Below are 24,652 nucleotides of genomic sequence, written 5' to 3'. Positions count from 1 at the left end.
CCCAAGCACAATCAAAATTGGGCCCACCCTTCATCCTTCAGTCCCTAATACCAGGACTCTGGTGACATCATTTCATACTTCTTCTTCATGTGCATATCATACTTTAGACTGTACCTCTCTTCTATCTCCAGACCCTATAGCCACCACCACCTCCTCTCTATCCCATGCTGCAAACCTCTCCCTGGCTTCCCCATGTGTTACTTACCTCATGGTGTCAAGATTATGCAAATGCAAACAGGATTCAGCACTACTCCAGACCCTCATTGGCTCCCACTGCCAGGGGCAGCCTTGAATCCTGCTATCCCATCCTCACTTCCTGGCTTATTGCTTGTGACACCCTCGGCCATTCAGAACCACGTGCATTCAGATCCCACTGGTCTTCTTCCACTTCCGTGTGGCACTTACTATCCCCTTGTTAGTCACAACCCTCCTCTCTCAACCTAACACTCATTCAAAGCCCAACCTCATGGCTCTCCTCCTACAGCTTAGTGACTCGATGAAACAACCACATTTTCCCCTGACCGAATCCACCAGCCTGATTGAAACACTCCAGCATCACCCAAAATCTTAGTAAGTCCATAGACCTGAGCATAGGAATCAGCCTCAGCCTTAGTGCCATGTTTCCTCAGTTATATCTAGGCTTCTGCATTGTTTCAATGTCTACTCTTTCCTTGGAAGCCTTGACCACCTGCCAGACCATCCTCTTCCCAAGCCCCCTTTCATGGCCAGTTCTCTCCCTCAACAATGCTTGGTGATTGCATGTTACCCCTAACCAGGTACTCAAAGAAGAGACCCAGTCCTGGGGCACCACCTTCCCTTTCCTGGCCTGCTAATAGCATTACCACCATAACCTCCTCCCAAATGTGACCCACAACTCCACCTCATCTTTGATACACAGAGTAACCACCACCATTTTGATGTCTCCACCTTGAATCATTCCCCAGAGTTTCAGATATTTATGTCCAACTGCCAATTTAATGCCTTCAAGCAGTATTTTCTGAAACATCTCAGATTCTTAACATGGCTTGCCTCCCACCAAAAAATAAAACAAAAAACTCCTGATATTCCCATTGAAAATTGCTGCCAGCTTTCTTTTCTTCTTTCCAAAACCTCAGGGTAATCCCCAACTCCTACCTTTTTCTCTCTCATCCTCAACATTAGAACATCCAGTCAGTCATACATTAAAGGGGCTTCCCTGGTGGCTCAGAAAGTAAAGAATCTGCCTGCAATGCAGGAGACCTGGCTTCAATCTCTGTGTCAGGAAGATGCCCTGGAGAAGGGAATGGCTACTCACTTCAGTATTCTTGCCTGAAGAATTCTATGGACAGAGGAGCCTGGGGGGTGGGGTGGGGTGGGGTGGGGATAGGGTCGAACAGTCGAACACAAATGAGTGACTAATACATCCTTCTCACTCATTCACTCATATATAAAAAAACAGATCCAGAACCCAACCACTTCTCCTACTTTCATGGCCACCAGACTGCCCGTTACCGCCAATACTCATCTGGACTACTATGGTATCATCCCTGATCTTCCTGCCTCCTCCCTCACTCCCCTAAATCTGTTCTTCACTCTGCAATCTAACAGAGCCTTCTAAGACCTGAGTCACATAACCTCCTTGTTCCTATACCATTGCTCCTATCCTCTCCAGGAAAACATTCAACTTCTCAGGCTGCCACTTCAGGTCTGACTGTTTCTTTCCTGATCACCACAGCAAAGAGAAATGTAGTTCTCTGAACACTCTCAGCTCAACCTTACCTTCAAGCATTTGGACATACTACTACTTGTGCCTGAAATAACCTGCCCCACCTCATTCCCTTGATTGCCAGACATAGGAACTATTTCACATAAACACTGACCTAGGGCTTGGGGTTTCTCAAGAGTCCCCAGGCCAAAGGGCTAGGAGAGTGACAGTCTGCATCCTAGAGCATCACAATCTCAGAGAACCTGTGTGTTTTGTGTGAGGAAGTTGGGACTGGTGAGATACCACTCACCTCGCTAGGGTCCTTAAGCATTTCTGTGGCCATGGAACCTGTGGGAAGAGAGAGGCTGTGAGAAGCAAGTCGCCATGGAAGGTCACCATGGGCTCAAACCTCCTTTGTACCCTTGCCTAGTGCTGGGGCCAAGTGACCTTGGGCTTACTGTTAACTTCTCTTTTTTAAAATTTTCTTTATTTTTGGCTGTGCTGGGTCTTCCTGCTGTGTGGGTTTTTCTCTAGTTGCAGAGAGCAGGGGCTACTCTTCATTGTAGAGCAAGGGCTTCTCATTGTGGTGGCTTCTCTTGTTGCAGAACAGGGGCTCCTAAGCACAGGCTCAAAAAGTTGCAGCAAATGGGCTTAGTTGCTCTGAGGCATGTGGTAACTTCCTGGATCAGGAATTGAACCTGTTGTCTCCTGCATTGGCAGGTGGATTCTTTACCACTGAGCCACCAGGGAAGCCTTATTGTTAACTTCTGTATCCTAGTCTTCAGTAATACCTCTTACCAGCTGTGTGACTTTGGAGAAGGGCTCAACCTTCAGGTGACTCACTGTCCTCATCACCCCTTTTCTAGTTGGGGGAAAACTTTAAAAACTCTAACTCAGACTGTGTTCCTCCTCTGTTCACAACCCTCCATGCTTCCAAGCACCATAAGAACCTAGGTACACCTCCTCCACCTGCCATTCCAAGCTCCACTCCCCAGTCACACTCTGTTCTATACAGACAGGACATGAAGCCCAGGTTTCCCCAAGAGTCCTGGACCAGAAGCTCCTCCAGGTCTTTGCACACGCGATCTCTCTGCTTGTAACACTCCCACATCTCATCACACTGACTTTCGGAAATGGGCCCTCCCTTCTCACACCCCTGCAGGTGCTGGACCCTCTGACCTAGGCTGTGGTAATTCGCCCATGCTCCCCATAAGTGGGGCTTTAGGATTCAAATGTGGGAGTGGTTCAAGTGAGGGCATGAAGATCTCAGCACCAACTCATGCCAGGTCCATCAGTGAGGCCCCTGTGATCTGAGCCTGTGTGTGAACAGGGACGGGAATGACAGGTGACCAGTGTGGGAACTCCAACATCACCCCTTCCAACCCAACCCTAACGTGGGTCCTCCCAGGTGGCCCCCACTCCAAGCCTCAGATTCACCTCTGTGCATTGAGGACAACAGTTTCTCTCGACCTTTCAGTCTCTGATTGCCTCAGACCCGACTCGGCGATCAAGAGCTATGGAGCTGGTGAATCTGCCCCAAGCCAGCCAAAACGACCGCCACAAAGAGAGGCCGGAAGTTCCGCCCCTATCTTTTGCCAAATATGGCTCGCCCCTCTCCCGCGCCTTCATTGGGTCAGCACTGCCGGTGTTCAGCGCAGAGCACTCTGGGTAATACAGTCACCTCTCCGCACGCGGCGGAGAGCAGTGTCACATCCATTCCTAGCCGCGGAAAAGGAGCTTTGCTTTCTCTCAAAAGAAAGGCACATGGATTTGTGAGCAGTGTAGTCTGCAGTCGATCACCAAAGTGTTGATAAAGATTATTTCACAGTTCATCAAGGTCAGCATGCTCTTAGAGGCTAAGCGTTTTTTCCGATGCTCCAAAGACTGCAAATCCAAGTGATCATTCCATGGTGTCACTGAGACTCAGAGTGCTTCCACACGTAGCTGGGAGCTAATAAACATAACTTGTTGCTCTTCAAATGCATGTAGCCTAAAGTGTTAATCAGTTTTGTGCATTTCAGTATGTTCTGTCAAGAACTAAAGGGGAAAAGTCAGATCAAGTAAGATGCAAGAGGGATGTTTGGAGGCCCTTCAAAGAAGTAGCAACACTGAGAATGGTATTTCCAAAAGTGATTCTTTTTCATTCTTGAAAATATTGTAAAGAGAACATGTAGAGTTACCAGAATAGTGAAAGTGGACAGAGATCTGTAGTGTTATGTTTTTTTCACTGATCTAACAAATGTTCACTGAGCATGTATTGTAGGTGCATGGGAGACATCATGAAACAATTGAGACAAAAACTCTTGCCTTCAACGGAGCTTATATTATATTCAAGGAAGACAGACAGACAACAGGAAAGAAGTACTTGAGGACTTCCCTGGGGATCCAGTGGTTAAGAATCCACTTTTCAATGCGATGGACATGGGTTTGATTCCTGGTTGGGGAACTAAGATCCCACATGCCTCAGGCCCACACACTCTGCAACCCACGTGCCACAACTAGAGAAACCTGAGCTCTGCTAAGAAGATTGCACATGCAGCAACTAAGACCAGACACAGCTAAACAAATACATAATTGTTTTAAAAGACAGAAAAGAAATACTAAATTATATAAGAAGAATGTAGTAGGCAGAATGGAGAGGAGTGTTTATGTGCTGAGAAGTAGGGAGGTAGTCTGTAATATTACCACAAGGAGGAGCAGGACTGAAGACACCAGACTGGCTGCACCCCTCTCCCACCTGCTCCACCTGCTGGTTTTTAGGAATAGGACCTTTTGACACCAACGGGGATTTGTTTTGTTTGGTTTTTAACAACTCAGGGTTTTGTTTTTATACAAATGTGTGCAGTAAGGGAGATCTCCTTAGTAAGAAGATAACTGAGTAAACACTTGAAGGAGGGGTGAGGAATGAGTCCTGTTGGGTTTATTGTTTCAGGCAGTTCCAGGCAGAAGAAACAAGTGATTTAGGGGCTTCAGTGGGTGGAGCCTGGTGGGGGTTTGTGGTCACCTGCATCCTGGGGCTTCCTCACTGGATTCCTTAGCGGTGGCGGGACTAGGACCTCCAGGGGGACATTTCTCTGTTTTGCTTACTGCCGAGACCTCCAGGGATGTCAGTGAGAACTCTGGCATCTGCCCTGCGGAGTCTGCAAACCTCCAGCCCTGTTGTCTGGGGCATGAGATAGCATTGCCTTTTCTAGGACACTTCTCTGAGTTTGATCTGTGAATAAGCAGCAAGAGCATCACATGAGAACACTTTTTTTTTTTTTAAGGATTTTTTAAAATTATTATTTTATTTTATTTATTTAATAATTTTTGGCTGTGCTGGATCTTCACTGCTTCTTGAGTTTTCCCTCTAGTTGTGGAGAGCAGGGGCTACTCCTTATTGAAATGCACAGGCTTCTCATTAAGGTGGCTTCTTTTGTTGCTTCAAACAGGCACCAGGACACTCGGGCTTCAGTAGTTGTGGTTCCCTGGGCTCTAGAGCACAAGCTCAATAGTGGTGGAGGAGCTTACTTACTTTGAGGCTTGTTGGATCTTCCCAGACCAGGGATCAAACCTGTGTCTCCTGCACTGGCAGGCAGATTCTTTACCACTGAGCTGCCAGGGAAGTCCCACATGAGAATACTTAAGGACTCTGAGTTGTTTGAACCTGGACCTACTGAATCAGACATTCTAGGGTGAAAGTCCAAAAATCTGCCTTAAAGGGGCTTTAGGTGATTTCATGCAAGTTTAAGAACATTGTCTCCATCTGCTGTGATTCCTATGAATGGGAATCATGCGGTTTTTGTTTGTTTTTTTGTTACTAACAGGAATCACTTCTAAAGGCACAGGAATTTTGAACTGAGTTTGCAAAATGCGTTTGTGAATATTATTTTTCCTAATACTTTAACATATAAAATGTCAACCCTATACACATTTCTAAAATACAAAATGAAAAGTCTGATAATTTTAGCTTCTGGAGCAATGTTTGCAAGCTTCTATTATCCTTTTAGAACTGAATCTTCACATGTAAGTCTTGCTGTATGCGTGTGTTCAGATATATCCCTATACACATTGTTTTTCTTTGTAAAAATAAAGTTATACTTTGAATGCTGATTTGCAGTTCGCGTTTCTCCATTTATCTTGGTCAACCTAAAGCTACCTCTTTATTTAACTCCCAAAATCTCCTTACGGACACCTTGTGCGCCACAAGCCGCCTCCTCCTTTTAAAAGCTGCCTCGTGTCATTGTCAGTATACACCATGGCTGCCCAGAAGCGGTGGGGTCAGCCCTAGTTGGGGCTTTTGCGACGGTGGCTTAAATCCGCTGGACGGCTCTGCCAAAGCCATGAAAACAGGAGGCCCTGTGAATGGCGGGTGCTCTCCGACCTCCAAGAGGTGGGGAACACGGTTTGAGAGAGTGGGAGAAGCTGGTTGGGACGCCTTTCAGGTCTTAGCGCTCAGATGCGTCCGGGTCCGGCCTACTGGTTTCGTGTTCCGTTATGGTCCCCATCTTCACGTCCAGGAGCCTGGCAGTGACGTCGCATCACCTCGCCGCGGCTGCGCCCTGCGGTCCTGGCCAGGTTTCCGGAGATTGTGCGGACAGGTGTGAGGGCGAAGGGGCCGCTCGATCCGCGCTCGGGGGCGCCCTCTACTGGCAGGAACTGGCCAGGCTGTTGCGGGTCCCCACGGAAGGCCTTCCGCCGCGCTGACCTGACCCTGCTGGGGCCTGGGCGCCGGAAGTCCCTTCCTAATACTTTTCTGCTTTTCTCCCGAGTTTTAGAGCGAAATTCACTGCTAGAACCTGTTGGAAAAGTCACGAGTCGGGATGGCTGTCGCTAGCTGGCTGGCAGCTCCTCGGTCGCCTCCTGGCGACCTCTGTTCAAGGCCGGAATTCGGTCTAGGAGGCCGCCTGGAACATTTGGCCTGTGAAGAGAGATGTAGAGACTCAACCTCTGGAGCCAAAGGTCAAGATTTAGTCTCAGGACGCAGCTCTTGAGAGAGTGCTGGGTGCTCAGCTGTTGAGACCAGCACTGGGCGAGTTAGGCCTGGTGCCCAGAGGAGCCAGAGACTTAGGATGGCACCCTATCCTGGGAGGGCACCCTTGAGAAGGCTCAGCGCAGTCTCAGGGGCCTGTCAGTACCCCTCCTAGCAGGTTATCCACAAGAGCTGATAGGGAAAGTTGAAAAGAACCTTAAAGTCTTCTGTGGGTCCTATGTGCCTGCGGCTAGTCACTCAGAAACCTTCTACCAGCAACTGTCAGCTGCTGGCCCTCTGGAGAAAGGGCATGCATGCTAAGGCACAGTGTTACTTCTAAGGGCTGGTCTCTCTGGGATCTCCACGGGATGCTCAGGGTGTTCAGAGAGGAGGTCTCTCCCTCCTCTCTGGTCAGGATTTCAAATGAATTCATTTGGTCAGGATTCAAATGATTGCACACTGTGGACCTCTGCAACCTCCATTCAGCACTCAGCCCCCAGCAACTGTTCTCACCAGGCCTTATACAACCTTTTCCAGAAGCCACCCAGTGTAGTCTTCTGCCAAAAAGCCAGGAGAGCCTGTACAGATTTCTGTGGCTGCCTCTCTACACATATCCCATTTTATGGGAGGCCCACACACAATTGCCTGAGCAGCTCCAGGCTCTCATCCCTGTTGCCTCCACCCTATTCTCTCTGGGCTCTACTTCCATGAATAGTTTTGGAAAATGTCTGGGCAACTGGATGACTCAAATTATGGTTTGTCTGACTTTCAATGGTCTTAATCATAATAATTTGCTTCCAAGTAATTCTGATTATCCCTGGTTTTGAAACCAAATTAATCATTTTGTGGAAAGTTTTTATTTCACTTCATATTATGGATTTATCTTTTTACTTCACCAATATTTCCTAGGGGTCTTACTTACTGAGTCTGTGAAAAATTAATAGTGACTTCTGTTAACACCTCACTCCTCTCCATTTAAAGAGAACTGGGACTTAAGCTTAATACCCAATCTTTTTTTAAAAAATCAGTGTTTCATTTACACAATTCTTTTTCTTACTCTTTCATTGCATTAAGTCAGGTATTTTTTAAGCTGCATTAAAATTTACATCTTTTATTTGTTTTCATAGAGTGGTTGCACTTAAGGTAAGAACCACATTTATATTCATACCAATTTTTCCCTTAATGAAAGTCTCCTACATATGAATGAGTTCTGTTCCAAGAGGTCATTCATAAGTCCAATTTGTTCATAAATCCAACAAAGTTAGCCTATGTACCTAACTAACACAATTGGCTAGATAGTACTATACTGTAATAGGTTTATAATACTTTTCACACAAATATGTACATAAAAAATAAACAAGCACAAAAAATAAAGGAAACATTTTTAATCTTATAGTACCTTGAGAAGTACAGTAGGTTCAGTACAACAGTTGGCATAAGGGGCTGGCATGCACATTCACATCTTTGAAAGTTTGCAACTTGTAGGAGACTTACTGTCTGTGCATTAGTTTGCTAGAGCTGCTATGACAAAGTACCGCAAAGTGGGTGGTTTAACCAACACAAATTTATTTTCTCACAGTTCTGGAGCCTGGAAGTCCAATATTAAGGTATTGGCAGATTGGCCTCTCTCCTTGGCTTGCTGTGTCCTCACATGGTTGTCCTGCAGTCCATGTTGTATGTATCCCAATCTCCTCTTCTTATAAGGACACCAGTCATATTGGATTAGGGCCCACTCATATGACCTCATTTTACCTTAATTATCTCTTTAAAAGCCCTGTCTCCAAACACAGTCACATTCTGAGACACTAGGGGTTACAGCTTCACCATATGAATTTTGGGGAAACACAGTTTCACCCATAACCTAGGGAAATGTGACATGCACATAGGAAATTTTTAAATATTTAGATTTTAATGAATCTTTCTGAAGCTGATACCTATGTAACTAACTAGCACTAAAGGCAATACAAAAGAATATCAGCAGTACCCATTGTCCTGAGTGGGCTTCCCAGGTTATTCAGTGGGTAAAGAATCTGCCTGCAATGCAGGAGAAGCAGGAGTCGTGGGTTCGATCCCCAGGTCAGGAAGATCCCCTGGAGGAGGGCATGGCAACCCACTCCAATATTCTTGCCTGGAGAATCCCATGAAAAAAGGAGCCTGGCGGGCTCACAGGGTCACAAAGAGTTGGACATAACTGAAGCAACTGAGCATGCACATTGTCCTGAGTGGTCCATCCAAGTCACCTTGGGATCCTCCCCCAACACCAAGAGGAATCTAATATCCTAATCTTAAAAGTCAGTATTATCTGACTTTTGAATAGTTTTTCCTACGGTTTATGAGTCCCCAAAATAGAATTTTGTTGTAGCTGTTATTGATCATTGTATGACTGGAATCATGCATTATGTGCTCTGTTTGGTCCTATATCTTCTTCAAAATAAACGCTTGTAAGCTTTGTCCATGTTATTCCATGTATCTGTGTATCATCCATTTTCACTGCTGTTGAGCAAGCAATTTATCTATCCACTCTATTGCTGATGCATCTTTGTATTGCTTTCAGTTACCAGTAATCATTAATGATGCTGCTGTGAAAGTTTCTGTCCATGAATTCTGATGCATATAAAAATGTATTTTTATAGCAGTTTATATCTTCATAAGGAAGATATAAATATCTTAAATATTTATGAACTTAATAGCAGAACTTCAAAATATAATAAGGCAAGAACTGACCAAACCAAAGGATGATAGACAAATTACAACCATAATTGGAGATGCTAACATTTCCTTCTCATGAACAGTTACAAGTGGACAAAAAAAGTACAAAAATTTTATCTTGACTTAGTGGCTTATATAAATAATTCATCAACATTACCTGAACATACATTCTTTTTCAAGTAAAGATAGAATGTTCACAAAGATAGGCACATATGAGGTGAAAAAATGGTCAGAAAATTTCAAAAGACTGAATACATAAAATGGAATGAAAGTAGAAACCAAAAGCTAACATGTCTAGAAAGTCCTTTATAAATCAAGCAAAACATGCTTTTACATAACCAAGGGATCAAAGAAATAACAAGGAAAATTAGGAAATTAGAAATGAATGATAATTAAAAACAGCATATCAAAATTTGTGGAGTGTGACTAAAGCAGTGCTTAAGGGAATGTTGCAGCTTTTTTTTTTTTTTTTTTGGCCACCCATGCAGCCTGTGGGATCTCAGTTCCCCAAAACAGGGAATCTGCACTCCCTGCATTGGAAATGCAGTCTTAACCATTGGACCACCAGGGAAGTCCCAGGAATGTTGAAGCTTTAAATGTTTATATTAAAAAATAAGATCTAAAAACAATTATTTAGTTTTCCATTTTAAAAACAGAAAATCAAGTTAAATCCAAAGTAAAAATAAAGAAATAACAAATATAAAAGTAGGAGAAAATCTACAGTAGAGAAAATTAACAAGCAAAAGCTGGATTTTTTGAAGATCGATAAAAGTGATAAATATTTACTAAAATTGATCAAGAAATAAAAAGAAAATTCAAATTACCAACATCAAGGAAGAAAGGGGGAGCATAGCTACAGATCTAGAGGATTAAAAGGATAATGGTGATTATTCTTCCCAGGAAGAAACTTATAGGTCCAAATAATTTTCCTGGTGAATTTCATCAAATATATAAGGAAGATATTTTACCAGTGTTACATAAACTCTCAGAAAATAGGGAAAGGGGCAGTTTTTCCTAACTCACTCTATGAGGTTAGCATTAGACTAATACTACAACATAATAACAAAACATACAGGTTAATGTACATTATGAACATAGATATAAAAAATATTTAACACTTTTGGAAATCAAATGTAACCAAAAATGAAAAGATGCTCTACCATGGCCAAATGAAATCTGTAGCAGGAATGCAAAGTTAGTTTAATATTTAAAATCAGTGTAATTTACCATGTTAAGAGAGTAAAGGAGAAAAACCATGTGAATATCTCAAATATGTATAAAGTGACTGACAAAGTTTAACATCCCTTGCGAAAAAAAAAAAAAAATATCTCTCAGGAAGGTAGCAATTGGAAGGATTTCCTTTGTCCCAAAGCAAAGCAGGGCTGTGGAGTTACCACAAATTTCAAGAGATTATGCCTTGAAACATGAAACTTTTAAACTGCTGTGCATCTTGTCCTTGCACATGAGAGAAGATCACTCACAGAGAGCTGTGTGGTTGACCAAAGGACTCAAACAGAAGACAAGGCCTGATGGGGTTATGCTGACAACTGATCTCTGTCCTACATCTGAGGAAAGCAGAGAAGAGGTGGCCAGTGGGTGTCTTATGAGTTGAACCAATTCAGACCTCCTACTATGCATTGCGTGTGCTCATCAGAGGTGTGCCATGGTGCTGAGTCCCCTAAGGACTATAAAAATGGTCACCCACAATGCCCACATGAAGAGGAGGCACCAGTCTCTCTGGAATCACACAGAGTTCAAATCCTGGCTTCTCTGCTACCATGCCTGTGACCGGAGGAAGGTTCTAAAGGTTAAATGCTGTTTTAATTTGGAAACGATACAAAAAGAATTGAAGAGAACCTGACTACCTGGAAAAGACGTTGTGGGGTGTAGCATCTGGTCAGGTCAGGTCTGGGTGCTGTAGCCCCAGCTCAGAAAACTCCCCAGCTGGGGGTGCTGGGGACTTGTGACCAGGAGGTGGCATGCCTGGAGAGGTCCCAGGAAAGGGTGGTATCTGGTAGCCCTGAGCTACTAGCATGAGACTGGGAGGGTGTGGAGGTAAACTGTGTGGTCAGTGGTGGCCACGTGAAAGGAAGAGATGGGGGTTAACTGCACCCCATGCTGCTTGGTCACTCCTTCCCCATCTTAGCATGTGCCCTGCTGCAGTCATCCTGGGCCACCTGGGTGCAGCAGCATCCGCAGGAAACGAGCCCACCCCTGTCTTGCCATCACTGTATCTCTTACACTGACCTCGAGTAAGCCAGGCCCCACTTTGGCAAGATCCAGGTTACTCCAGCACTTGGCTCTACACAGGCTCTGCCTTCCTGTGACTCACCCAGAAAAGGCCAGCGGACCCAGAGGCAGTGACTACTGCAGCTACTACTGTCCCAGGTCAAGTGCTGAGGAGGCTGAAGACCCCATGCCCTGGTGGTCCCTGTTCAACTGGCATCAAGCGTCAGTAGTCCTGAGCCATTCCCACTTAGCACAGGGGGCATCTGGTGCCAGGCAACTGCAACCAGATGTGGGAATCCCAAAGGGACAAGGGAAGGGCCACTGGGTCCTGCCACTTGCCCTCTGGTACCTTTTCCTCATCCTCTGCTAGCATGACCCCACTCAGTCACCCATTCCAGCATCAGGCCAAACAATGCATGGTTTGCCTTGGTAGGGCAAGTATTTAGCAGGCAGCTCCAAACTGAGTCCTGCACTCCCAGGATCAGATGGCAAACACAGTTCTTTCCAAGGGTAATGTTCTTAGCATGGTTCTGCCCTCCCCCTTGCCAGCTCCTGTTCCAGACTAGCTGTCACCCAGCTGACCATTTTCCTCCCTCACTTCCACTATCCAGCCACTCATTGCTTCCTCATCACTTACTCCGCTGGACTCAACCAATATGCAGACTCGGCCTACCTCCCAGCCTGCTCTGGGATTGGGTGTAACCAACAAGGGCACCGCTCTCCCCCTCCAGGCTTTTATCTCCTGGCTGCCCCCAGGATCCAGTGCCAGCTCCCTCTCATTTGACCAGGCCCAACCCAGTGTGGAACAGGTTCTAGCCTCTACCAGTCCACCTGCATTTCTGCCAGGACCCCTGCCCCCAACTTTGAACCTTTCCTTTAGCTCAGGAGTCACCTCGTTCACATCTGAAGTCCCTCACAGGCTACATACAGCAGGGAGTCCCTCTCCCCATTGGCCCTGACTTTACTAGCCTATCCATCACTGCTTTTGCAGTTGCTCTTCCAGCAGACAAGGAGTCAGCCAACTGGGCATCCAAGCCCACCTTTGACTCTGATGAAACTGGTATGGCTACAATGCCCCCTTCCCAGGCTCCTCCTGACAGACTCCCCCCTGAACAGTTTTGATATCACTTCCCCTTTAGGAAACATGGAAATCCCAGTACAAGTTCAAAACTTAACCTCTACTGCAGCCCAGGTACCCCATGGGGACTTAACTCAGTTTTTGTATATATGACATCCCTATGTTCCACCTTTGGCATCACTGTCAACACCCAGCCAGCCTTTGCTGGTATATTTGGTGTTTTTCCCCATTTGCCAACCTGCTACTTCTCACCCCAAGCCATCAGCAGGATGCCCAGCACCAGGCACAGCTCACCTTTAGTTAACACCACTCCAGACCCAAATCTATTCATGGCACATGCAGCTCCTTCAGGTAATGACAGCTCAGGGGTCAGTGTGTTTGCCCCAGGCCCCAGCTCCATGTCTGAAGCACTCAGCTTTAGGACAGAGCTGAGCACCACCACTCTTGTTGGGGGAGGCTTAGGACCTGAACACCAGGGTTCTGCCAGCCTATAGTGCCTCTGTTACAATTAGAGAGGCCAGCACTACTGAAAGCAAAACTTTACTGGGAGACACTTTTCTTTTTGCCTAAAGTCAGACCACCTGGGTCTCACCCAGCCAAAGCATACCTGTTCTTGTTAGAGGAAACAGCATCACTGAGAAGGAGCATGTATCAGCCTCCTTCCTGTGTTCAAATCACCCAGAAACCATGCAGCCAAAGCACATCAGTTGCAGTGGGTGGGGTCAGCACCTTGCCTGTATTTGGAGATCCTACATTTCCCTACAATGAGAACACCCGGGTTCCACTTGTCCAGAACACAGGCATTGCAATGGAAGTGGCCAGGACGGTAACTGTGATGCAGTCAGCCTTCTCTTGCTGTGTCTGGTCAGAGTGCTTGGGACCCATAGGACCAGAGCAAACCTGTTACTCCTGAAGAAGCCTGCACCACTGAGAAGAAACTCGTAACCGGAGGCGCTTCTCTTCACACCTTCTGTCAGATACCTCAGGGCCAATGGCCACGGAATATCCATTGCAGTGTGAGGGGCTGGCGCCACATCTGTAGCTGAAGAAACCACTGTCCACGAATACAGTCAGAGCATCTGGGGTGCAGGAGTCCAGGGTACAAGTGGTGTAATGGGAGGAGACAGCACCATACCTGCATTTGGACACACTTCTAGTTCCACCATCATTCAGAGCTGTGGCGGGGGCGAGAGGGTGGTATACTCCTGACCAGAGCATACCTGTTGCAATCAGATGGGACAACATCATACACCTTCAGAAAGACACCTCTAGTCTTACCTTCAGTCAGAACACCAGGGGCCTATCCAGCCAGGGTACCCCTTTGACTTTGTAGGAACTGAAACCACTGAGAAGATACCAGCTTCAGGCATTTTTTTTCACACCTTTGACCAGATCAAATGTGCCTCTTTGGTGGATCCAGCAAGCAGTCGCCTTACCTATGGGGCATCTTAATCACCTACCCAGGGATTCTCTGGGAACAAAAGTGTGGTGGACAAAGCCATTTCTTCTCGTGCAAGAACTAGGACCTCAGCAACTAGGAAGTGAAAGTTTCCTCTAGAATGGCAGGTGAACTCTGTCCCCCATAAATGGATCTTGCTTTGCTGGGAACAGTCTCAATCCTTCTAGTTATGTCAAACAAACGTAACCTGTTCTGTGTTCTCCGAGAACCAGCTAGAGGCCAGACACATCAGGGTGATGTCTGTGTCTGTATCAAAGGTTTGTGGATCCAGGTATACTCGTTACAAGTCAGCACACTAGCTTGAGAAGTTCCACTCTAGAGAGAAGAGACAGATCTGTATGTATCAACTATGCAACACTGGTTTCAACTGTTAGCCTGGAAGACTTAAGCTCTAGGTCAGCTTTCCTCTAGTCTTGGAACTGACAAGACAGCCATTGCTACCTACAACTGTCCCCCTTTCCTCTTACCCATTGGCTTCAATGGGTTGTTATCTTTCTTTCCCAGATATAATGTTACACATAAATTGTTTTCATTAATTGGTTCTCAGCTCAGGTGTTTTTGCTCTTTTTTTAAAAAAATTGGAGTATAATTGCTTTACAATATTGTGTTGGTTTCTGCTGTACAACAATGGGAATCAGTTATATGTATTCATATATATCTGGGCTTCCCTGGCGGCTCAGATGGTAAAGACTGCCTGCAATGATCCTGCGCTAGACCCTGTACCTACCTGATGTGTGTCTCCTGTCCAAGTACCTGGGAGAAGATCACTCACAGAGTCAGCTGAATGTCTTAATTAGAAAAGAAATGCCTGATGGCACTATGATGACAGCTGTTGGCCTCTGCAAATGTGAAGGTAAGAAAGAGAAATAAAAGGCATGGAGATTAAAGCATGAGTGAAACTAGCTTCATTCACAGAAAACATTGTTGGGTATGTAGAACATCCTAAGAAATCTACAAAGAAACTACAGAAGTGAGGTGATTTTAGCAAGGTCTCAATATACAAGATCATATACATGTGTGGCTCAGACAATAAAGAATCCACCTGCAATGCGGGAGACTGGGGTTCCATCCCTGGGTTGGGAAGATCCCCTGGAGAAGGGTATGGCGACCCTCTCCAGTATCCTGGCCTGGAGAATCCCCATGGACAGAGGAGCCTGATGGGCTACAGTCCATGGGGTCGCAAAGAGTCGGACATAACTGAGTGGCTAAACAACAACAGTGGAAGACCTACAGACAGAAAACTATGAAACAGTGGTTGCAAACTTTTTCTTAAAAGGCCAGATAGTAAATATTATAGGCTTCATGGGTCACATGTTCTCTGTCACATAATCTCCTCTGTGTGTATTAAAACTCGTTAAAATTTTGACATGATCCTTAGTTCAATGGTCTTATCAAAATGGTTGAATTTTATCATATATGTTATACCTCAATAAAGCTATTAAAAAAAAAAAAAAAACAGGCTATGTGTTGAATTTGGCCCAATGGTCCTGGTGTGAGCCCCTAGTACAAAATGTTGCTGAAAGGAAAGAAGAAAGACCTAAATATATGGAGACATATACCATCCTTGTGCCCTGAAAAAGTTAATATTGGTAAGTTACCAATTTTGACAAAGACTCTGAAACCTAGTATACGGAACTGTTGTAAGAAATATTGGTGCCTTTGGGACATAAGGATTTTTAAGACAAGTGGATCCTGTACCTACCTAATGTGCATCTCCTGGAAGAAGATAACTCCCAGACAGCTGTGTGACTTCCTGCAAGAGTCAATTAGAAGAAATAATTTGCCATGGAGAGGCGCTGATAACTGGTGGTCCCTCACTACATTATCTGAGGAGACTGAGGCCCAGTGTAAACAATGGTTCACTCATAAGTTGAACCAAAGTTGACCTCCTAGTCGATAGTGCATGTGCTTGTTACAGGTGAATCATAGTGCTAAGCATCCAAAGGACTACTTAAAAAATAATATATGGGATGTCCCCAGAAGTCCAGGGGTTATGACTCTGCCTTCCAATGCAGGGTGTACGGGTTCAATCCCTGGTTAGCAAATTAAGATCCCACATGCCTCACAGTCCAACCAAAAATAAATAAGTCTCAGAAAAGTATTTTTAAAAAGTGAAAAGTAATACATGACATGTACATGACAAGGAGGCACCCTAGTCTGATGGTTGGTATTATGATCTATAGAATTAGTCAGCCTGTGTGAAGTCCTACCAGGGTTACTGCCATCTATGTGAGCTGAAGAAAGTTCTAGGATTTAAATAGTTTTATCCAATTTGTAAAAATAAGAGACCCTGCCCTCCAGGAAGTGCGGCATCCCAGCAGGTCAGAGGACCTGGTTCCTACCTCAGAAACCATCCCAGCCCAGCTGGTGCTGCTCTAGGCTGGCGCCTTTCCAGGATGGCCACATAGGTGCTCACCTTCAGGGTTTGGAGGGGCACTACAGAGGTTCCTAGGGCTTCCCTGGTGGGGAAAGACTGTAAAGAATCCGCCTGCAATGCAGGAGACTCAGGTTCGATCCCTGGCGGGGGAAGATCCCTGGAGAAGGAAATGGCTACCCACTCCAGTATTCTTGCCTGGAGAATTCCATGGACAGAGAGGAGCCTGGCCGGCTACTGGTCCATAGGGTGGCAAAGAGTCAGACATGACTGAGTGACTAACATACATATACATACAGAGGTTCCTAGAGGTTGGTGTCCTGAGCCCCAAGCTACCTGCATGTGGGTCGGGTGCAAGCTTGGGGGCGGTGTGTGGGATGCTGACATAGACTGGGGTTTTCTGTGGCTGTTGACTGCAATGAGGAGGCTGGTGGCTCTCGCCCGGTGCTGCTCTGTCCAGTGTCTCTCAACACCTCAGCACTTGCTCTGCGGCAGCCTCCCCTGCCCCCTGCTTTCATCAGTCACCCGGGAGACAACGCGGCCCTTTCCCCCTCCCTATCCGGGCTCCCAATACCTATCACTCCCCTTGAGCCTGGTCCCCGACTCCAGGAGGGTCTGGGCGGCTCCAGGACTCTAGCTCGGAGTTGACACCGCCCTCCAGCTACCCGGAGGGAAAGAGCTGGAAGATCCAGAGGCAGTGATGCGCCTGGCCAGTCGCTGAGGCTGCAAACCCCGCGCCCGGGTAGGTGGGCGGACCCAGTTCTGCTGGCGTTGGAGCATCCACAGTCCTGAACAGTTCCCATATAGCGCCGGGGTCCATCTAGCGCCAGAGACCTGTAAGCACGTACTGGAACTCTGACGCGACGGAGAGTCCCGTGGGGCCGGTGGGCCTCGCCGTTTGCCCTTTGTCGTCTTTACTGCGAGCTCATGGCAGTACTCAGCGCGCCGCTGTCACGCTTTGCAGGGGTGTCTCGTAAGCCTTGGGCGCGTGCTTCGCCGCGGAGGAGTCTGAAGCTAGGAAACCTCTCGCAGTTCTTTATTCCACTCCAAGGATTTGCTGGCAGCCACAGTGCTCTTCAGGCAACTTCTTTAGCCAGCCTCGCTCCCCGCCTCCCCTCACTGCTCACCGTGTTTCTGCATCTGGCCTAGATCAACCCCCCTACCCCCACCCCGTCCCTGTCTCTCACCTCGGCTCTGCTTGCAGACTCCTCTATGGCAATTTCAGGTCTTCTACTCTTGGTGTTACATCGCCCCTAGGAGGCCGTTTCCGATTCCACAGCCTGGGTGCTCCTCCCTGGGGCCCTTTCCCCCGGTTCCAGGGGGGACTCTCAGAAGAAGCGGCCGCTGTCTACTTGCACCACCCACATGTTCAGTCACACGGGAGGGATAAAGATCGTTCCAGAAAGGCACAAATCCTCTCCTGTTTGCCACCTGAGCAGGTGAAGTCTTCGCAATCTAGTTACCCTTCCAGACCTTGTCCAAATGAGACTGACCTGCGAGCCCTGGGATAGGGGAGGAAAGGGGTGGATAAGGAGGAGAATGAAAAATGACAGAGAAGCTTGGTGAGAGAAGCATCCCCGCCCCAAAGCAGGAGGAGTACCATCAGCATCTAAGTCCTTGGAGACTGGAGACCACTTCTCTCTGGTAGAGTCCTGCACCTCCTAAGAGAAACCTCCATTCCCAGCGCCCAGAAGACACTGAGAGTGAAAACATCTTCTCTGAGCCCATCGCCAAAGGTCATGCCATCCCCAGCTCTTACAGCCCTGCTGGAGGCTTCCCCTCTCCTTTAGAAGACTGATCTTGAGACAGGCTAGGACCTGGGACTCTTTGCTGAAATGCTTGAACTTAGACACAGCTCTCTTCAAGCAACAAAATACAAAGAAACAGTATGGGACTGAAAACAACTTCATGCATGCACCTTTGGGACAAATTTTCGGCAGAAGATAAAAAGAGAGCCAAAAAAAGTCGCCTGGAACAAAAGCAGGGAGTCAGTATCAAAAGCAGGGTACTTTCAGTGAAACTGAACGTGTTGCTTGGTCATGTCCTTTGCAACCCGGTGGACTGCAGCCTGCTGCACTCCTCTGTCTGTGGAATTCTCTAGGCAAGAACACTGGAGTGGGTAGCCATTCCCTTCTCCAGGGAATCTTCCCCACCCAAGGATTGAACCCAGGTCCCCTGCACTCCATATAAGAAACAAATTCAGGGAGCAAGCAAGCAAGGGAACCTGCTGTTTGTTCTCACTCCCCTCTGCTACAGCAGTAGCCCCAGTAAAGCCTTGCCTGAAATACTTGTCTGGCCTCTAGTCAATTTCTATTGGTTGAAGAAGGCCAAGAACCCTAGTCAGTAACAATCTGAATGTAGCAGGGATGTTTGGCCTGCTCTCAGCTTCCCAGGTGGCTCAGTGGTAAAGAATCTGCCTGCAACCCAGGATACTCAGGAGATGCTTTTTCAATTCCTGGGTATGGAAGATCCCCTGGAGAAGCGAATGGCAATCCACTCCAGTATTCTTGCTGGAATAATCCCATGGAAAGAGGAGCCTGGTGGGCTACAGTTCATGGGGTTGTAAAGAGTCGGACACAACTGAGCACACATGCATCCTGCCCATACTGCTAAACAGGTATTTTTTAAAGTTTTGGTGAAGGCCACCCAGCTCTCCCACCTCCCTGAAGTCAGAAGAACACACAAGGAGTAAAGCTTCCAGGTGCTTTGTTAAGAAGGAACTTTTCTCCCACACCTGCCAGTTGTTGGCTCTGTAAACAAAATCTCCATCTCTCTGCTGCTGTCACTGCTACTGTTTTGTTTTGTTTTTTTGGTGGTGGTGGTGCTATCCAAGCATTTCATTCTCTGTTGCCCCCTTTACCTCCTGCCCTCAATCTTTCCCAGCATCAGGGTCTTTTCCAATGAGTTGGCTCTTCCCATCAGGTAGCCAAAGTATCAGGAACTTCAGCTTTAGCATCAATCCTTCCAGTGAATATTCAGGGTTGATTTCCTTTAGGATTGACTGCTTCGATCTCCTTGCTGTTCAAGGGATTCTGAAGAGTCTTCTCCAGCACCGTATGTCGACAGCATCAATTCTTCCACACTCAGCCTTCTTTATGGTCCAACTCTCACATCTGTACATGACTATCATAGCTTTGACTAGACAGATCTTTGTCAGCAAAGTGATGTCTCTCCTTTTTAATACACTGCCTAGGTTTGTCATAGCTTTTCTTCCAAGAAGCAAGTGTCTTTTAATTTCATGGCTGCAGTCACCCTCCACAGAGATTTTGGAGCCCAAGAACACAAAATCTGTCACTGCTTCCACTTTTTCCCCTTTTATTTGCCATGAAGTGATGGGACCAGATGCCATAATCTTGGTTTTTGGAATGTTGAGTTTTAAGCCAGCTTTTTCATTCTACTCTTACACCCTCATCAAGAGGCTCTTAGTTCTCTTTATTTTCTGCCTTTAGAGTGGTGTCATTTGAATATCTGAGATTGTTGATAGTTCTCCCAGCCATCTCCCAGTTCTCCCATCTCCCAGCCATCTCCCATTCCAGCTTGTGATTCATCCAGCCTGGTATTTGGCATGATGTACTCTGTATATAAGTTAAATAGGGTGACAATATACAGCCTTGACATACTCCCTTCCCAATTTTGAGCTAGTCTGTTGTTCCATGTCCAGTTCTAACTGTTGCTTCTTGACCTGCATACAGGTTTCTCAGGAGGCAGATAAGGTGGTATGGTATTCCCAGCACTTTAAGAATTTTCCACAGTTTGTTGTGATCCACACAGTTGGAAATTTTTAAACACTTATGAACAATCTTCAGATCAAGGGGGAAATTCCTAAATTGAATTTTTTGTGCAAACCAAACACAAAATAATGCAAAGGAAAACACCTCACAAAAAAGAGATTACAAGAAACCTCTAAAGTTGTTGTGTTAATTATTTAGTTATTATTGTGGGCCTCCCAACTTTCCTTTCTATAATCTGCTTAGTGATGCCAGGGCTGGGTCTCCTCACAGACTCCTGTGGCAGTTGGTTGCTCCTCCCAGGAAAATAGATAAACAAACTCTGGTATATCCATACAATGAGTCACCAGTACAAAATAAAATGGAATGAATGATGGACTTAGGTAACAACTTAGCTTGATCTAAAAATCATTATACTGACCCAAAAGAGAGGCACACAGAAGGCTACCTGACATATGCTTCCATTTGTATGAAATGGAACTAGAAAAACTAACTATAATGTCAGAAATCAGATCAATCCATTTGGTGAGCTAGATATGTGGAGGGACTGACAGCAAAAGAGAATTTTTAAGAAGATGAAACATTACTAGATCTGTATCTTAAATACTCTGTTATTTACCTCAGTGAATATATTTGTCAAAACTTATCATACTCTATATTTAAAATAACTACATTTTATTTTCTATACATTTTACTTCAAAGACTTAACTGGAAAAAACTGAAGCAAGACTAAGGAGTATAATCCTAAAGTCGTTGTTTTATGAGTAGATTTTTACTATACAGATGAAATTGACCATTGTTGTGGCAGAGAAGGCTAAATTTTCTTCATAACTGTTACAAAAGTTTTCAGACATTAAAAAATTATTGAGACAATGACGTTAATAATGTTAATGTAGAGGTGTAGCAGAGAATAGGAAGATGGAAAGCAGGGATAAACAAGGCAAGAAAGAAGCAAATCAGCAAGCAATCTTGAGTGGATGAAAGACTTGGTGAATGACTATACAGGCAAGAGCCACAGGCTCTTTTTAGAACAATGCCAACATCCTCTAATAAAAACTTCATGGACCATGAGACCTGCAACTCCTGGACTAGGGAATCTGATCTCAGCCAGGTCAGTAAGACACATACACACATATACACACACACATACACACACACACACACCCCTCCCCTACCAGCAGGCAGGTCAGCACAGAGAAAGAGCAGTTCAGCCCTTGGGGAGGATCACTCATGGGTGGGCTGTCCTGGCTCCCCATGGTTGGCAGTTCCCTGATCTATTCACTGCTGTGTCTCTAGATTCAGTCAACCCCTCGCACCCTAGTCCTTCAGAAATTGCTCCAATATAAGTTAGTTTTAGCTGCTCTAGATTTCCACATGAATGACTCTTATGTAAGGCTTCTTCCATTTAGTAAACTGTTATTTTAATTCATCCCTGTTGTTTGTTGCCTGCTATCAGGAGTTCTTTCCTTGATAGTTGAGCAGTATGAATTCTTTGTGATTTGCTTTTCTGTCCTCTTGTGGGTTGGCACCAGGGGTATTTCCAGATTTTATTAAAAATAAAGCTCTTTGCAAAAGTGCAAGCATTTTTGTGTACACATGTTTTCATTTCTTTTGGTTAAATTATTTGATGTGAAATTGTGGTGTCAGAATAGATGTATGTTTAGTTTTACGAGAAACTGCATGACTTTTTTTCAAACTGGTTGTACCATTTTACATTCTGATTAGAAGTGAGAAGGGTTTCAGCTGCTACACACCCCTGAACACATTTGGAGCTATTCAACTTGTAACCTTTATCCTTTCTGATGGTTGTGTAATGGTATCTCTCACTGTGGTTTAATTTGAATTTTCCTGATGACTAGTGGTGTTGAGCAATTTTTTAAAGGGTTTATTGAACATTTGTGAATCACCTTTTGGGAAGAGATTGTTCAAATGTTTTGTCCATTTTATACTGATTGGTTTGTCTTATTATTATTATTTTAAATTATTATCCTTAAGGGGAAAAGAGTTTCAACGGGAAAAGTAAAATGAGAGTTAGGATTTAGGCATCTCATTTAATGATCAGTATTTTGTGTGAGGACAGGTACAGGGGCAGACAGGTGGAAGCCTGGCAGTTGGGACAGTAGGTCAGTGTCTTATAATAAGGCAGTTGCTAGAATATGCAAGGTGAAAGTAACCAGCGGCAGGAGTGTCTGCAGTTGCCACTGAAAGGAAGAGAGAACAGGCAGGCTGGATGGCACTAGAGTCTGCAGTGGCCTCGGATTTATCTCCAGACACCATGTGGTTCTATTGGAGCTCAGCTTTCTCCTAAAAGCCTAGGGCCTCACCAATGAGTATACAGCGAACCTGGGAAAGAGAGGCAGCACGCCTTCTTCCAAAAACAGCGGCAGTGGAAGCAGCAGGGGTGTGGGAATTTTTGTGTACAGAGCCTAAAACTGGCAGATGCAGGTAGGGAGGTTTTTTTTGGATGGAGCATCTGGAAGCTTTCCTGTGTCTTCTCTGACTTCAGAGAGGCTGGACATCTGGGTATACGGCCTTCATCAAGCTCTTTCTTTGCTGATCTCTTTGGCAGCAGAGGCAGGATGAGAGTGGGCCAGACAGCCCTGCTGCACCCAGATCAGTTCTCCAAAGACAGAGAAAGTCTCCAGTAGGACTGTAAGAGCTGGGGATGGCCTCTGGTGATAGGCTCATAGAAGGTGTTTTCACTCTTTTTTTTTTTCCTTATATGGCTGCATCTGGTCTTAGTTGAGGCACACAGGATCCTCCTTGCATCGGGAAGGATCTTTCATTTCGGAGCCTGGGCTCAGCATTTGCAGCACGCAGGTGAGTTTGCCTCATGACATGTTGGCTCTCAGTTCTCTGACCAGGGATCAAACTCGCAGCCCGTGCAAGGTGGATTCTGAACCACTAGATGAGCAGCAAAGTCCCTGTCTTCACTTTCTTACTCAGCTTGTCTTCTGGGCTCTGGGAATGGAGGTTTCCCTTAGGAAGCCCAGGACTCTACCAGAAGCGAGTGAGGACCCTCTTGGTCTCCAGGGCCCTGTACGGTGCTGGTACACTCCCACTGCCAGGGCAGGAGCCCTTCTCTGATCATGCATCCTATAATATTTTGTCCTCCTCGGCCCTTCCTTTTCTAGGGCGTTCAGTTCAGTTTCCTTCAGGCAGAGATCTAGGGCTGACTGGATGGCCCAGGCTTCACACAAGCCTGCTCAAGAGCTATTTTGCACCCTGCAGGAGGAGTCTTCAACATTCCTGAGTGGAGGAACATCTTGGAAGAGCAAGCAGACAGTGATGGCTTCTGAGACCAGAAGAACAGACACACACACTCCACGCCGAGGTACGGATCCACAGAGAGGAGCACTGAGCCTGCCAGATCAAGTCTTAGCCTCTTAGCTGTGATGTCAAACGGGGGTGGTAATCTCAGTCAAGAGCCCAGGTGGAGGAGATTTATTCAGACCAGACAGTGGGGCGGGGCGTCGGAGTGGGGAGCCGGGCGTGGAGCTAGTTAAGAAGTTGCCGGTGAAGAGAAGTTTGCGCGCTGGGGGATCCTCCGAGTGGGCTGGGAAGCTCAGAGAGGTCTCCTGGTTTCTGATTACTTGACAACGAGGGTAACACCCCTGGGACACGTGACAGAGGAAGGTGCGAGAGGGAAGGGCGTGAAGTAGCGACAAAGGGCCAAGGGCGAGGTCCAACGGCCCAACCCCAGTGGGCCTCTGCCCCTCTGGAACTCCGCGCAGGTACGAAGTGTTGCGGGTGTGCAGACTCAGACAGACGTGCCCTCGCGCCGGGAGGAACCGGAAGAACCGTTCAGGCCAGCGTCGGTTCATCCTGCGTCGGTGCGCGGGTCTGCGGGCCCGTAGCTCCTGGTCTGGGGACAGTGGCTTCTGTAGTCAGTGGCGGAGCTTCCTGCAGCTCTTTCTCTGGGGTCACCGGGGAAAGCAGAAGCTGCCCCCGAGTCTGAGGAGCAGCCCAGATCCAGATGGCGACCCAGCTCACTGGGGTAGGTGAGTATGAGAAGCTCGATGATGGAGGGTAGGAGCGCTGCGCAGTCTTCTAGGGCGTCTACCCACCCAGAGGGCCAGGGAGGCTTCTGCAGGACAGGTGCTGAGGAAGGAGACCCCAGAGTGCCATGGGGCACAAGAAACTGGAGCCTTTTTCTTTTTGGCAGTTGCCACTGATGTCATCATTTTGCTCTCCTCGTCCTGCACCCTGTTCTCGTCCCTCCTCTGAAGTCACCTCCCGAAATCCTGGAATCAGGCAACTTCTCTGAGGCTGACTTGAGCCTGGAGCCTCACCTGCTAGGCTTTCCTGAGGTGAGGAACTGAGTTCTGAACTGCCTGAATGACACATCATTCCTTTCTGGAAAGCAGGGTTTCTTTGCTTGTTTTTACAAATTTAGTAAAACAGCATTTAGTTCTATAACTTTTTTCACTCACACAGGTG

At 46.3% G+C, this 24,652-nt stretch overlaps 1 protein-coding gene across 1 annotated transcript in view; it reads right to left on the bottom strand.

The window, feature by feature from the left end:
- The window catches only part of LOC122421018 (zinc finger protein 211-like), a 30,445-nt gene extending 27,225 nt beyond the window's left edge, over positions 1 to 3,220 (bottom strand). Inside the window, exons 1-2 of the mRNA XM_043436721.1 lie at positions 3,122 to 3,220; positions 1,995 to 2,032 (exon numbers count right to left, since the gene is read on the bottom strand). Coding sequence (XP_043292656.1) covers positions 1,995 to 2,032; positions 3,122 to 3,131 — 48 coding nt within the window. The 5' untranslated portion in view covers positions 3,132 to 3,220. The remainder of the gene's footprint in view (positions 1 to 1,994; positions 2,033 to 3,121) is intronic.
- Positions 3,221 to 24,652: the final 21,432 nt, after the last annotated feature.

Source organism: Cervus canadensis, chromosome 18, assembly GCF_019320065.1.
Source record: "Cervus canadensis isolate Bull #8, Minnesota chromosome 18, ASM1932006v1, whole genome shotgun sequence".
Classification (NCBI taxonomy): domain Eukaryota; kingdom Metazoa; phylum Chordata; class Mammalia; order Artiodactyla; family Cervidae; genus Cervus; species Cervus canadensis.
Note: the sequence above shows the minus strand (reverse complement) of the source record. Positions and strands in the feature narration are given on the sequence as shown.